This window comes from Oncorhynchus mykiss, chromosome 18 (assembly GCF_013265735.2).
Source record: "Oncorhynchus mykiss isolate Arlee chromosome 18, USDA_OmykA_1.1, whole genome shotgun sequence".
Taxonomy (NCBI): domain Eukaryota; kingdom Metazoa; phylum Chordata; class Actinopteri; order Salmoniformes; family Salmonidae; genus Oncorhynchus; species Oncorhynchus mykiss.
In genome coordinates this window covers 28,790,237-28,806,918 of record NC_048582.1, presented here as the reverse complement: position 1 = coordinate 28,806,918, position 16,682 = coordinate 28,790,237, and the positions used below count along the sequence as shown (strand labels likewise).

The window sequence follows — 16,682 nt, the reverse complement described above, 5'->3', positions numbered from 1 at the left end:
TGCACCCCCCTTTCCACATCAACGGGACAGCATTGAAGGTGGAAAGTTTTAAGTTCCTCAGCGTACACATCACTGACAATCTGAAATGGTCCACCCACACAGACAGTGTGGTGAAGAAGGCACAACAGCCCCTTTTCAACCTCAGGAGGCTGAAGAAATGTGGCTTGTCACCTAAAACCCGCACAAACTTTTATAGATGAACAATTGAGAGGATGCTGTCGGGCTGTACCACCACCTGGTACGGCAATTACACCGCCCACAACCGCAGGGCTCTCCAGAGGGTGGTGCGTTCTGCACAACGCATTACCAGTGGCAAACACCTATAGCACCCGATGTCACAGGAAGGCCAAAAAGATCATCAAAGACAGCAACCACCCAAGCCACTGCCTGTTCACCCCACCATCATCCAGAAGGCGAGGTCAGTACAGGTGCATCAAAGCTTGGACAGCTTCTATCTCAAGGCCATCAGACTGTTAAATAGCCATTACTAGCACAGAGAGGCTGCTGCCCATATACACAGACTTGAAATCATTGGCCAGGACAGGACATACACACACACACACTTCTTGAGACAGTTGAACTGTGAGAACTTCTATTCTGAAAATGCCATAAATTATCCATCTCTACAGTTGCATAATTCTGACTTCAGACACTCTACAGCCCACTGTTACAATTGCCCCTTCAATTATTAAAAGAGACACACTTAGGAAGTGTAAAAATAACAGACAAGTGTTAAATACACCCATTCAAATGCTGAGAGAAAGAGTGCTATTTTCTATTTGGCCTACTACAACAAGAGCAGAAGCTTATGAGTTGTGGTGGTGACTGAGTGTTGTTGTGGTGGTGACTGAGTGTTGTTGTTATTGTTGACATTATGTGGCTGGTAGTAGTGATGATGAAATGATCTCCAATAGACCCACACATCACCAGAGTGAATGCCCCTGCTCGCATCACACAATAGCCGTTATTCTGTACAGTGAGCAGGCTAACTCCGCGGGCGTCTGGGGTAGCTGGAGCGTTGTATTATAGCGCTGGCTTTCCATAGCAGTACATAGTGACTGTAAATGACATTAGCACGCCCTGTTACTGTAAATGACGGCACGTTTTTTTTTTATATCGCCTTCCAAAACACGAGTGTATTTTTTTATAACTCACAAAGGAAGAAGATTTTGAGGGATGACACCCCGAATTGAGCACTTGCGCGCGCTCATATCTAGCCTACACACACGCTCGTGCGCTTAAAAACGCACACAGATAGACTGTCGCGCTCTTGTTGTCCCCACTAGTGGGAATGCTGAAGAATGGATGACATTATTGAAAAATGCTTTGTTATAGTGTTCCTTTACTCTTGTGTTTGCGTCTCGGCGCCGGGGATAGGACCAAAAAAAGGGAGTTGAGTGGGACTGCAAACTCGGAAGCCTCCAGCGCTTGACTTTGCTTTGATTTCGGCAGACACGAGAACGCAGCAGAGAGAGAGAAGGGGGGGGGGGGGGGGGGGGGGGTAGAGTGGCGAGTGAGTGCAAAGGGGCAGGACTTTTTTTCTCTCCTCTATTAAGAGGGAACTTTTGTGTTTTGTTCTCCAAGTTCAGCTCGGTCATCAAGCCCTGTTCTCCGCTGCTCTTTTCTTACATCTCCGCGGCGTCTTTTATTCCATTCCCTCCGATGCCATCATTTTTCTGTGTTTTTACACTTTTCATGGGAATTCTGGATATCGAGACCATGCGCATTCAAACGGGACCTGTTCTGAAAATTGTTTGTTCTTCGTTTCCATTGCTGTTTTAGTTGGAATATAAATGTTTAGCCGTGCACTGCTTGTTTTGGGGTAAAGATGTTTTGTGCTTTTGCTGGAGTCATGTTGGTGTTTAGGATTCTTTTGCTGTGCATCGTGGAGTTGCATACGGGCTGCGATGCGGTGCTCGCCGCCGGTCTCACCACTTTCAGGGCTTTCGCTCCACCTGCAAAAGAGGGTGTTGTGCGGACAGTCGATCGGATTTACCATGGAGGTGGGAAGGTTGGTTACCTACTCTACATGGACGGGAGAAGGTTTCAGTTAGATATGGAGAGGGATGAGTCAATTTTGTCACATCACTTCAGTCCGAAATATGTGATGGCCCTGATGGGAGCGGGAGAAAGCGCCTCGCCTCTGCACCGGGAGTGTGTGTACCGGGGAACCGTGGACTCCAACCCCAAGTCCCTGGCGGTTTTCAGCCTCTGTGGTGGGGGTCTAGAGGGCTTTTTCGCTTTGAAACACGCACGCTACACAATCACACCCCTCATCCGAGCCAAGGGACACGATAGCGACGTGCGTTTGCTGGATGACAAGGATGCGGAGAGCGCGCTCCACTACTTCACACAGGAGCGCTTCAGATTCGAAGCCATGCCTGTGAGCGAGAGCTGTGGGACCAAGGAAGGGCGCGGGCGCATGGATGCATCGAGGAAACACCGGCGTAAGGGCAGAGGGAACGGGAAACGCAACACGCACGGTGTCACCCTGGACAGGGGCGAGGAGCGAAGCAGAGCGCACGGCAGAAGATGGTGGAAGCAGTTCTCCAAACCTGTCTCTCCGCCCTCACTGGGAAGTCGGCGCAAGAGGTCAGTTTCGCGCGCCAGGCACGTGGAGCTTCTGCTGGTCGCTGACGAGTCCATGTCCAAGAAGTACGGCAAGGACCTACACCACTACCTGCTCACGCTGGCTTCCATCGCTTCCAAGTTGTACGGCCATGCCAGCATCGAGAACCCCATCCGCCTGTCCGTTGTGAAGGTGACCATGGTCACGGAGAAGGAGGGGTTGGAGGTGTCCAAGAACGCAGCCGCCACGCTCAAGAGCTTCTGCAAGTGGCAGAACCAGCAGAACCCACTGGACGACGACAACCAGCACCACCACGACGCCGCCATCCTCTTCACCAGGCAGGTAAACAAACAAACAAAACCACAGAGTTCGACCCCCCCCAGACAAAACACATACCACTGCGCGCCAGCTCCATCCCTTCCCACTCACTGGACTAGAGCATTTTAAAATGAGGTGTTACGGTATGGTACTGCTTGCGTGACAGACCGTTTATGTCCTCTTACCTGTTATTCAAGAGTCATTTGGCTCATAATATGTTTATTACATTGTTGTTATCAAGCAGAAATCTGCATCGGTTTAGTGTTTCCAAATTGAGTGAGTGTGCGTCTCTCTCTCTATTTCTCTCTGTCTATCTTGCACACCCTCCCTCCTCTGTGTGGGCTCTCGCGCGTGTCTTATAACCACCCTAAAAAAGAGCGTTTCCTCCGCTTGTGTTTTTATGGGCAGTCTCCTCTGTCTCAGACTCTCCCAGTTCCCTGACAACCAATGTCTCGAGCCCATGTGATCTCTCGCACCCGCTGCTGCGCACGCACATTCTTCCAGGGTTGAAGGGATGAACTTGAAATCAGCTGAAGGTTAGTGTTCAGAATATTTCTCTCAACCAGAAACTGCAGCCAACCTTCAGCCCTATGTTTTTTTTTCCTTCCAGTTTTCTTTTTTTCCCCCTCCAACATTGTTTTTCTCTGAGCAGAGCTGGGACTGTCAAAAGCTCAAACACATATATCAAATCAAATCACATTTTATCAGTCAAAGGTGTAGGTAGACCTTACAGTTAAATGCTTACTTACAAGCCCCTAATCAACAATGCAGTTTACAAAATATGAATAATAAACCAAATAAGTAGTTTTAAAGAGCAGCAGTAAATAACAATAGCGAGACTAAACTCAGCAAAAAAAAGAAACATCCTCTCACTGTCAACTGTGTTTATTTTCAGCAAACTTAACATGTGTAAATATTTGTATGAACATAACAAGACTCAACAACTGAGACATAAACTGAACAAGTTCCACAGACATGTGACTAACAGAAATGGAATAATGTGTCCCTGAACAAAGGGGGGTCAAAATCAAAATGAACAGTGTGGCCACCAGCTGCATTAAGTACTGCAGTGCATCTCCTCCTCGTGGACTGCACAAGATTTGCCAGTTCTTGCTGTGAGATGTTACTCCACTCTTCCACCAAGACACCTGCAAGTTCCCAGATATTTCTGGGGGGGGGGCCTAGCCCTCACCCTCCAAAATGGCCCTAGCCCTCACCCTCCGATCCAACAGGTCCCTGACGTGCTCAATGGAATTGAGATCCAGGCTCTTAGCTGGCCATGGCAGAACGCTGACATTCCTGTCTTGGAGAAAATCACACACAGAACAAGCAGTATGGCTGGTGGCATTGTCATGCTCGGGGGTCATGTCAGGATGAGCCTGCAGGAAGGGTACCACATGAGAGAGGGGGATGTCGTCCCTGTAACGCACAGCGTTGAGATTGCCTGCAATGACAACAAGATCAGTCCTGTGATACTGTGACACACCACCCAAAACCATGACAGACCCTCCACCTCCAAATCGATCCCACTCCAGAGTACAGGCCTCAGTGTAATGCCCATTCCTTAGACAATAAACGCAAATCCGACCATCACCCCTGGTGAGACAAAACCGCGACTCGTCAGTGAAGAGCAGTTTTTTCCAGTCCTGTCTGGTCCAGCGATGGTGGATTTGTGCCCATAGGCGACGTTGTTGCTGGTGATGTCTGGTGAGGACCTTCCTTACAACAGGCCTACAAGCCTTCAGTCCAGCCTCTCAGTCTATTGCGGACAGTCTGTCTTAGTTGTCTCACAGTACAGACATTGCAATTTATTGCCCTGGCCACAGCTGCAGTCCTCATGCCTCCTTGCAGCATGCCTAAGGCACGTTCACGTAGGTGAGCAGGGACCCTGGGCATCTTTCTTTTGGTGTTTTTCAGAGTCAGCAGAAAGGCCTCTTTAGTGTCCTAAGTTTTCATAACTGTGACCTTATTGCCTTAAAAAGCTGTTAGTGTCTGAAAGCTGTTAGTGTCTTAACAACCGTTCCGCAGGTGCATGTTCATTAATTGTTTATGTTTCATTGAACAAGCATGGGAAACAGTGTTTAAACCCTTTACAATGAAGATCTGTGAAGTTACTTGGATTTTTACGAATTATCTTTGAAAGACAGGGTCCTGAAAAAGGGAAGTTTCTTTTTTTTGCTGAGTTTATGTACAGGGGGTACCGGTACAGAGTCAATGTGCGGGGGCACCGGTTAGTCGAGGTAACTGTTGTAATATGGACATGTAGGTAGAGTTATTAAAGTGACTATGCATAGATAATAACAGAGAGTAGCATAAAAGAAGAGGGGGTCAATGCAAAAAGTCTGAGTAGCAATTTTATTAGATATTCAGGAGTCTTATGGCCTGGGGGTAGAAGCTATTTAGAAGCCTCTTGGACCTAGACTTGGCGCTCCGGTCCCGCTTGCCATGCGGTAGCAGAGAGAACAGTCGATGACTAGGGTGGTTGGATTCTTTGACAATTTTTAGGACCTTACTCTGACACCGCCTGGTATAGAGGACCTGGATAACAGGAAGTTTGGCCCCAGTTATGTACTGGGCCGTATGCACAACCCTCTGTAGTGCCTTGTGGTCGGAGGCCGAGCAGTTGCCATACCAGGTGGTGATGCAACCCGTCAGGATGCTCTCGATGGTGCAGCTGTAGAACCTTTTGAGGATCTGAAGACCCATGCCAAATATTTACACTCATCTGAGGGGGAATAGGTTTTGTCAACTTTGTCTATATCACGTTGAGGGAGTGATGGTTGTCCTGGCACCACACGGCCAGATCTCTGACTTTCTCCCTATAGGCTGTCTCATCGTTGTTGGTGATCAGGCCTACCACTGTTGTGTCATCGGCAAACTTAATGATGGTGTTGGAGTCAAGCCTGGCCGTGCAGTCATGAGTGAACAGAGAGTACAGGAGGGGACTGACCACGCACCCCTGAGGAGCCCCTGTGTTGAGGATCAGTGTGGCAGATGTGTTGTTACCTACCCTTACCACCTGGGTGTGGCCTGTCATGAAGTCCAGGATCCAGTTGCAGAGGGAGGTGTTTAGTCCCAGGGTCCTTAGCTTATTGATGAGCTTTGAGGGCACAATGGTGTTGAACTCTGAGCTCTAGTCAGTTAATAGCATTCTCACATAGGTGTTCCTTTTGTCCAGGTGGGAAAGGGCAGTGTGGAGTGCAATAGAGATTGCATCATCTGTGTATCTGTTAGGGCGGTATGAAAATTAGGGTGGGTCCAGGTTTTCTGGAATAATGGTGTTGATGTGAGCCATGACCAGTCTTTCAAAGCATTTATTGGCTACAGACATGAGTGCTACGGGTCGGTAGTCATTTAGGCAGGTTACCTTTGTTTACTTTGGAACAGGAACTATGGTGGTCTGCTTAAAACATGTTGGTATTACAGACACTTTCCAGTTGGTCAGCTCATGCTCGCAGTACAAATCCTGGTAATCCGTCTGGCCCTGTGGCCTTTTGAATGTTGACCTGTTACTCACATTGGCTGCGTAGAGCGTGACCACACAGTCGTCCAAACAGCTGGCACTCTCATGCATGTTTCACTGTTATTTGCCTCGAAGAGAGCATAGAAGTAGTTTAGCTAGTCTGGTAGGCTAGTGTCACTGGGCAGCTCTCGGCTGTGCTTCCCTTTGTAGTCTGTAATGGTTTACAAGCCCTGCCACATCCAACAAGCATTAGAGCCGGTGTAGTACGATTCGATCTTAGACCTGTATTGATACTTTGCCTGTTTGATGGTTCGTTGGAGGGCATAGCGGGATTTCTTATTAGCCTCCTGGTTGGAGTCCTGCTCCTTGAAAGTGGCAGCTCTAGCCTTTAGCTCAGTGCGGATGTTGCCTGTTATCCATTGTTTCTGGTTGGGATATATACATACAGTCACTGTGGTTACGACGTCATCGGTGCACTTATTGATGAAGCCAATGACTGATGTGGTGTACTGCTCAATGCCTTAGGAACAATCCCAGAACATATTCATGTCTGTGATAGCAAAACAGTCCTGTAGCTTAGCATCTGCTTCATCTGACCACTTTTTTATTTGACCGAGTCAATGGGGCTTCCTGATTTAATTTTTGCTTGTAAAATTATGGTCAGATTTGCTAAATGGAGAGCGAGGGTGAGGGAGAGCTTTGTACGCATCGCTTGTGTGTGGAGTAAAGGTGGTCTTGAATTTTTTTTTCCCCACTGCTTGCACATTTATCATGCTGATAGAAATTTGGTAAAACAGATTTAAGTTTCCCTGCATTAGGTCCCCGGCCACTAGGAGTGCCGCCTCTGGATGAGCGTTTTCCTTTTTGCTTATGGCAGACTACAGCTCATTGAGTGCGGTCTTAGTGCCAACATCGGTCTGTGGTGGTATGAAAATACAGATGAAAATTCTCAAGGTAGATTAGTGTGGTCTACAGCTTGAGATCATGAGATACTCTACCTCAGGCGAGCAAAACCTCGAGAATTCCTTAGATATCATGCACCAGCTGTTGTTTACATATATGCATAGTCCGCCACCCCTTGTCTTACCAGACGCTGCTGTTGTATCCTGCCGATACAGTGTATAACCAGCCAGCTGTATGTTGATAATACCATCATTCAGCCACGACTCCGTGAAGCATAAGATATTACAGTTTCTATTGTCCTGTTGGTAGTTTAATCTTCCTCGTAGGTCGTCGATTTTATTTTCCAATGACTGCACGTTAGCTAGTAGAACGGAAGGCAGGGGGGGTTTATTCGATTGCCTACAAATTCTCAGAAGGCAGCACAACCTACGTCCTCTTTTTCTCTGTTGTCTCTTCACGCAAATTTCAGGGATTTGGGCCTGTTCCCGGGAAAGCAGTATGTCGTTCACGTCAGGCTCGTCGGACTCGTAAAAGGAAAAAAAAGCTTCTGCCAGTTCGTGGTGAGTAATCGCTGTTCTGATGTCCAGAAGTTCTTTCCGGTCATAAGAGATGGTAGCAGCAACATTATGCACAAAATAAGTAAAAAAGTAAGTTCGGCATGGTCGATTAATTATGGCCGATTTCAAGTTTTCATAACAATCGGTAATCTGCCTTTTTGGACGTCGATTATGGCCGATTACAGACTGACCACCAAGAGCAGCATCAAAAGGACCTTGTGGCTGCAAGGAGCCAAGCTAAGTTGCTATCTAGCATTAAACTTATAAAAAACAATCAATCTTCACATAATCACTAGTTAACTACACACGGTTGATTATATTACTACGTTAACTGGCTTGTCCTGCTTTGCATATAATCAAAGCTGTGCCCGTTAGTTTATCATCGAATCACAGCCTACTACACTAGGTGATGATTTAACAAAAGCATACTCGCGAAAAAAAGCACAATTGTTGCACAAATGGTCCTATTCATAAACATCAATGCCTTTCTTAAAATCAATACACTGAAGTATATTTTTTTTAAACCTGCATTTTTAGTTAAAAGAAATGCATGTTAGCAGGCAACATTAACTAGGGAAATTCTCTTGCGTTCAGTGCAAGCAGAGTCAGCGTATATGCAGCAGTTTGGGCCACCTGGCTCGTTGCGAACTGTGTGAAGATTTCTTCCTAACAAAGACCGTAATTAATTTGCCAGAAGTTTACATAGTAATGACATAACATTGAAGTTGTGCAATGTAACAGCAATATTTAGACTTAGTGTTGCCACCCGTTCGATAAAATACGGAACTGTTCTGTATTTCACTGAATGAATAAACGTTTTGTTTTCGAAATGATAGTTTCCGGATTTGACCATATTAATGACCAAAGGCTCGTATTTCTTTGTGTTTATTATAATTAAGTCTATGATTTGGTATTTGATAGAGCAGTCTGACTGAGCGGTGGTTGGCAGCAGCAGCCTCGTAAGCATTCATCCAAACAGCACTTTCCTGCGTTTACCAGCAGCTCTAAGCAATGCTTGAAGCACAGCGCTGTTTATGACTTCAAGCCTATCAACTCTCGAGATTAGGCTGGCAATACTAAAGTGCCTGTAAGAACATCCAATAGTCAAAGGTATATGAAATACAAATGGTATAGAGAGAAATAGTCGACTGGTCATAATTCCTATAATAACTACAACCTAAAACTTATTACCTGGGAATATTGAAGACTCATGTTAAAAGGAACCACCAGCTTTCATATGTTCTCGTGTTCTGAGCAAGGAACGTAAACGTTAGCTTTTATACATGGCACATCTTGCAGTTTTAATTTCTTCTCCAACACTGAGTTTTTGCATTATTTCAACCAAATTGAACATGTTTCATTTTTTATTTGAGACTAAATTGATTTTATTTATGTATTATATTAAGTTAAAATAAAAGTGTTCATTGTTCATTCAGTATTGTTGTAATTGTCATTATTACAAATGAATAATACCTCGGGAATACCGAGGTAACTTTTTTTGTCACCGACGCCCAGGTGGATGCTGTTGGCAGCTTGGCAAGTTGGCGGAGCACGGTGTGCCAACTATTACCACCACCTACATGGGCATGGACTTTCCACCCACTTGGCAGTGCTTTCCCTCTGTGTCACCGGCAGGGGGTAAGGTGGCATGGATGGTACAGTGGTTGGAACAACGGGCACAGATACCTCGCGCAGGCACTACCCAGGGGCAAGTGACAGTTCATAACAACAGTAACAACTCCATAGCATAAAAACATTATAACACCTGAAAGGTGTTTGGAGTGGACCATGACATATCAAAAGGTCAAAGGTCAGTGAATCCCCTCAGCCAATAGGATTTGAACTCTGATTCCATGATTGGCTGTAGTGTTAGATCACTGTATCTTTAAAATACAACCCTTCCATTCAGTTGTCCCTCATTGCTGTAGCTTGTCATCAAAGAAGTAAGTGTCGTAGCTTGGGTGAGTCACGCTCATTCAATAGAAGTCAAATCCATCATTATATTACATTCTCACAGTCAGAGACAAGACCTATCCATTCTTTGGAGATGTAGAGGGGGGGATTTTATTGGAACTTGAGGTTATTCATGCATGGGTCCAATTACTCCTGTTCCAACACCCCCGTGTCCCGAGTGAGCTGACCCTGTGCCTGTATCACTGGGCTCTGTGCATGCCGCACCAGGACCGAACAAGAGACACATTGAGGGGACTCTGTGTGTGTATGCATTTGTAATTTGTATGTGTGTGCATTTGTGGGATTGCGCGTGTCGGCATGCGCGTGTGTATGTGCGTGCCTGTGTGTGATTATTGGGGGTTACATCACAGTGTGACCGGACGCATGACTGCTCTCGCTGGGGACCGGGACATTAAACAAAGCCTTACTGTGAAGAGAAGAGCTCTCTACTGACAGAACATAGAGCAGGGATCATCGACTAGATTCTGCCGCAGGCCTATTTTTTTTCTTGAGTGGATGGTCAGGGAGCTGGGACATAATTATAAATCATTTGTAGACCGCAATTTAACTTCTTAACTTAACAAGAAGGCCATACGGATATAATATTTGACTAAAACATCATCCTTTCAAACATTGCTTACATTTGAATATGATCATTATGTGTGAGAATACTTTGAAACATATTTCCAAAATTACAATCACTTGGAGTTGATTTGTTGGTGTTTTTACGGTCTATGTCCAACAATATCAAAAGTAATACAAAAAAAACACTAGTTGTTCGCTCAGAAAACTTGGGGGGGGGGGGATAAAATTGTTCTCGGCGGGCCGCCAGTTAGGAACCCTGACATAGAGAGAAACAAAGAGCCCAGAAATAATCAACTTGAAATAACCAAGAAAACATAATTACATGAATATGCAGCATGGAAATATTCCCCCTAAACATGACATCCTCAATCAATCAAATGTATTTATGACACCCTTTTTACATCGGGGTCACAAAGTGCTGTACAGAAACCCAGCCTAAAACCCCAAACAGCAAGCAATGCAGATGTAGAAGCACGGTGGCTAGGAAAAACTCCCTAGAAAGGCCAGAACCTAGGAAGAAACCTAGAGAGGAACCAGGCTCTGAGGGGTGGCCAGTCCTCTTCTGGCTGTGCTGGAAGAACATGGCCTAACATGGCCATAACAGAACATGGCCAAGATGTTCAAACGTTCATAAATGACCAACAGGGTCAGATAATAATAATCACAGTGGTTGTAGAGGGTGCAACAGGTCAGAACGTTAGGAGTAATTGTCAGTTGGCTTTTCATAGCCGATCATTCAGAGTCATGAACAGTGATTCATAACTAGGTCCATATCACCTTCTCTCTGTACTGTTTGTCAATTGAGATGTTTATTGTAGCCTCTTTGATTGTTCCCTCGTGCACTAGGACATACGTGTTTAAGGTTTCCTTGTTGCCAGAGAGAGAGGTAGAGAGAGAAAGATCGAGGGGGCTAGAGTGATAGAGAGAGGACACAGAGAAAGAGAGAAGGAGCGAGAGTGTGTGTGGACTTTGAGAAAGAGACAGGGAGAGAGAGAGGGACAGAGGGAGGACTCTGAGAACGAGAGTGTGTATGCAGAGAGCAAAGAAAGCATAGAAATGTTAGGCTACATCTCCTTTTTGTTGAAGGTTACGTATCTGTTGAAGGTTAAGGGCACGTATTCGCAAAACGTCCCAAAGTAGGACTACTGATCTAGGATCAGATCTGCCCTCTTATTCATTATTGAGAAGTTCAATTACTGTTGTTTCTATGTTAAAGAACAGTACCCTGCAGATGTCCCTGTTAGTTTCACCAGACAGACAGACATGCCACACCAGTGGTGCACAGCCCAGTGGCTTTGCTCAAAGCAATTTCACTTTTGGATGAAAAGCGTGCCCAGAGTAAACTGCCTCCTGCTCTGTCCCAGATGCTAATATATGCATATTATTAGTAGTATTGGATAGAAAACACTCTCAAGTTTCTAAAACTGTTTGAATGTCTGTGAGCATTACTGAACTCATATGGCAGGCAAAAACCCTTTAAAAAAACAAACCAGGAAGTGGGAAATCTGAGGTTTGTAGTTTTTCAACTCAGCCCCTATTGAAGATACAGTGGGATATTGGTCATGTTGCACTTCCTAAGGCCCTCACTAGATGTCAACGGTCTTTAGAACATTGTTTCAGGCTTCTACTGTGAAGGGGGGCTGAATGAGAGGGGAATGAGTCAGAGGTCTGGCAGAGAGCCATGGGCTCGAGACGCTCGGTCATGAGAAAGTTACCTCTAGTTCCATTGCTTTTCTACAGACAAAGGAATTCTCCGGTTGGGACAATATTGAAGATATTTATAAAAACATCCTAAAGATTGATTCTATACATCATTTGATATGTTTCTACGACCAGTAATATAACTTTTGGGAATTTCCGTCCGTCTCGTGAGTTTTGATTTGTTTACTAAACGCGGTAACAGAAGAAGGTGTTTGGACATAAATTATGAACTTTATCGAACAAATCAAACATTTACTGTAGAACTGGGATTCCTGGGAGTGCATTCTGATGAAGATCATCAAAGGTAAGTGAATATTTATAATACTATTTCTGACTAATGTTGACTACACAACATGGCGGATAGCGCTATGGGCTCTAAGCGCCGTACTCAGATTATTGCATGGTATGCTTTTTCCGTTAAAAAAAATTGAAATCTGACACAGCGGTTGCATTAAGGAGAAGTTTATCTAAAGTTCCATGTATAATAGTTGTATCTATTATTAATGTTTATGATGAGTATTTCTGTGAATTGATGTGGCTCTCTGCAAAATCACCGCATGTTTTGGAACTACTGAACATAACACGCCAATGTAAAGTTAGATTTTTGGATATCAATATTAATTTTATCGAACAAAACACATGTATTGTGTAACATGAAGTCCTATGAGTGTCATCTAATGAAGATCATCAAAGGTTAGTGATTCATTTTATCTATATTTCTGCTTTTTGTGACAACTCTCTTTGGCAGGAAAAATGGCTGTGATTTTCTGTGACTTGGTGGTGACCTAACATAATCATTTGTGGAGCTTTCGCTGTAAAGCCTTTTTGAAATCAGACACTATGGCTGGATTAACAAGAATGTTTTCTTTAAAATGGTGCCTAATACTTGTATGTTTGAGAAATTAGATTTATGAGATTTCTGTTGTTTGAATTTGGCGCCCTGCAATTTCACCGCTAGCGGAACCCCGTTCCCAGACAGGTTATTGTCAATGTATACACAAAACACACAATCTTATGCTGGTGCCGGGTCTGAAAAGTTCATTCATAATCTGTGATGCAGAGTAGCCTATCACACACTCTTACCAGGCAGCTATAGCATATAACAAGATGTTCCTGACCAATCACGTGGACCGAGTGATAGGTCGAAAGTTGAATGGCAGAGTTTATATAGGCATGAAATATAGGACCTGTGAAATACCCCAGTCTTATAACAAACAGAGGAGATATAGGCCTACCTATTAGGAGGAGAGGACCGGGAAACTCACACACCTTAAACACATGTGCGCATGTTCACACACACACACACACACACACACACACACACACACACACACACACACACAGCAGACACACACTGTATACACAGTACACACACACAATATAAAAGCACACACACACTGTAAGCAGAAACACTGTAAGCCGACACACACTCACACATACACACTCAAAACAAACATGAGCGAGGAGGAGAAGAGACAGGAGAGCACACAGGACACACTCTTTTCAAGTCAAATAATACACTTGCGTACATATTCAATTCTCCACGGCACATATGATAGAGTGTGTGCATGTGCACTGGAGTTGGAATGATAGAGTATGGACATATGGATGTTTTGGAAGGGGGTCTGTCTTTTGCTATCTGATTTGTTTAGTAGACAAAACAATGCCATGAAGTTAAATGATCAACTAGCAGTTAAGGTCAGGGATGATATTCACAAAGCATCTCAGAGTAGAACTGCTGCCCTAGGATTTTGCCTTTTTATGTCCTACCTCTGGAATGACAATCACAGTCTCTCTGATTGGCTGATATGGTTGAATATGAAGGATACTGTCATGTTATTGGATGAAAGTAGCCGCTTAGATGTGTGTCATAGGTCACTGGGCCAGGAGTTTTGTCAGGGCCTGACCAGGAAAAACTTTGAAGGGCGGGCTCTAGCCTAGTACAATTGCCATTTAATAGGCTAATGTCACTCTCACCGATGATTGGCAGGCCATTCATTTCACGGTTAGTTGACGATTACATTGTTGACACTGATTTTTGAGTGACAAGTTGTTGTGGTTAGTCTCTCTGGACTCTCTCCATGATACAGTATTAGCGGTGCTTGTGTGTGTGTGCAAGCGCGCTAACGCCACCAACTGACAGTGTGTGTGTGTGTGTCTGTGATTGACACTCTCCCTTTACTCAGAGTGGAACTTTTTTTTTCGAACGAAGCTAGTGTGTGTTCCCCAGTTGACCCGAGACTCACACACACACACACACACACACACACACACACACACACACACACACACACACACACAGGTGCATGTCACACACACATACTCATGTAACACAAACACACCCTAACTTTCTTTCTCACACACACCCTCAGCCTTCTTATATGATTGTCTACTGACCTAAATACCTTATATACCTACTGACCTAAATACCTCATATTTCCATAACATCCCATTCCCTCCATTCTTTCCTCCTCTCTTTTAATTTCCTCCATCCTCCCATCCCTTTCCCCAGGTGTCTGATTCCATAACTTTATTTCTCTTGCTCTCTCTTTCTCACCCTCCCTCTTTCTTTCTCTCGTCCACCCTCTATGTCTGTGAAAGCCCCGTAGGATGAAAAGGAAAATACCAAGCTGGAAACACACTGAAGAGCGGGAGGGAGAGGAGAAGGAAAAAAAGAGAGACAGACAGACAGAGTGAAAGTGAGAAAGACACAGAGGGAACATGAGAGAGACAGGGACAGAGTGTAAGGGGGAGTGGGAGGCAGAGCGAGTTGGGGACAACAAGTTCAAGTGAACAAAAGAGAGTGAAAGTGAGAGAGAAAGAGAGACAGGGACATCTAGTAAGTAAGAAACAGGAAAACCAGCACATCTATGGTGAACATGTTGGTTTCTACAATGTCCCTCCCGATTGGCTAGTTCATCTGATAGTGACAACAAGGAGTTGAAAACATGTCATGTCTATTCTCTCCATCTGCACACACATCAGGGGTCAAAATCTTAACAATGACCAACACAATGCATTTAGTGAAATGGAATCAGACTGGACTGTATTTGACTTTGTTTTTATTTCTCCTTTAGTAAGTAGGGGACTTTCTCTTTTAAGAGTTTCTGTCTAAAGCAAGAGTGTGTCTGAAATGGCACCCTATTCCCTACATAGTGCATTACTTTTGACCAGAGCCCTAAGATGTTCAGTATATAGGGTAAATAGGGTACCACACTAGGGCTAAGGCCGAAATGGCTCTAATGGCCCCATAGACCCTGGTCAAAAATAGTGCACTATGTAGGGAATTGGGTATCATTTTGGACACAGACAGAGTTTGTGTCTAGAGTATGTGTATGAGGCGTTCCCCCCTGTTGGTCATGTGTTGGAGAGCCCAGAACAGAACATAGACGGGTTTGTTCCTAAAGTGCTCCATCTGAGACAAGTAAATACACACCCCAGAGAGTCTCTCACAAAGGGCACAACGGGCCTGTCAACACCACTTATCAAGGGATTCATCCTGTCCCCAGGATGTGTGTGGGAGGGGGGCCTGTGTTGGTGGGTGGAGTGGAGAGGAGTGTGTGTGTGTGTGTGTGTGTGTGTGTGTGTGTGTGTGTGTGTGTGTGTGTGTGTGTGTGTGTGTGTGTGTGTGTGTGTGTGTGTGTGTGTGTGTGTGTGTGTGTGTGTGTGTGTGTGTGTGTGTGTGTGCCCTTATCTCATTCATACATGAGACGTGCACTTTTACAGTTAATAATGTACACACTGTATGTATACTGTGAGAGTGTGTGTGTTTATGTGTGTGCATGCCTATGTGTGTCTGTGTGTGCATATATACTTGTGTCTCTGTGTGTGTGTGTGTCCGTGTGCGTGCATGTGTGTCTGTGTTTCGGAGAACGAGACAGTCGATGGCATAGGGACACAGTGTTTGATTGACTGATTGATTCCTCTACACAGCAGAGTAGCTTCAAGCCCTCTGGGCATCATCTGTGTAGATCTGTGTGGGAGCTGGAACACTGGGTAATACACAGTGCCCTATGAGAGAGAGAGAAAGAGAGATATTTATTGATTGATTGATTGGTTGAAGAAAGAGCAGAAATATAGTGAATCAACAATTATGGGTCAAATAAGGTCTATTGACATCTGATCTCCTCTCATTTCTCATCTATAATCTTTCTAGCTTGTCCTTGCATTGTCTGTGTTTTGGTGTGTGTGTGTGAGTCCTGCAGTATATATGTGTGCCCTAACTTTACACTAACTTAAAATCAACATTTAACATGGCACATACATTCAATCTCAGGTGATGGACAAAGTAAAGCCATATGTAAAGCAATGTGCAGGCAAGTATTTTTATGTAATATCACCCTTTCCACTTGCTTGTGCCCCCTGTATAGGACCTGTGTGGGCACCACTCGTGTGACACACTGGGCATGGCCGATGTTGGCACCATCTGCTCACCAGAGAGGAGCTGTGCCGTCATAGAGGACGACGGACTTCATGCCGCCTTCACCGTGGCACACGAGATAGGTGGGCACCGCTCACACACCTGCATACAAACATACACACACACACTCAATTACCTGCCAATACATACATACACACTCACATTCCCACACATTTGTTTAAGTACGTAAGCACATGCAAACACACATCCAAA

At 44.8% G+C, this 16,682-nt stretch overlaps 1 protein-coding gene across 1 annotated transcript in view; it reads left to right on the top strand.

Moving 5' to 3' along the window:
* Window positions 1–1,563: 1,563 nt before the first annotated feature.
* LOC110495974 (A disintegrin and metalloproteinase with thrombospondin motifs 5) overlaps window positions 1,564–16,682 on the top strand; it is a 34,006-nt gene continuing 18,887 nt past the window's right edge. The window contains exons 1-2 of the mRNA XM_021571544.2: window positions 1,564–2,911; window positions 16,420–16,552. Of these exons, the coding sequence (XP_021427219.2) occupies window positions 1,829–2,911; window positions 16,420–16,552 (1,216 nt within the window). The 5' untranslated portion in view covers window positions 1,564–1,828. The remainder of the gene's footprint in view (window positions 2,912–16,419; window positions 16,553–16,682) is intronic.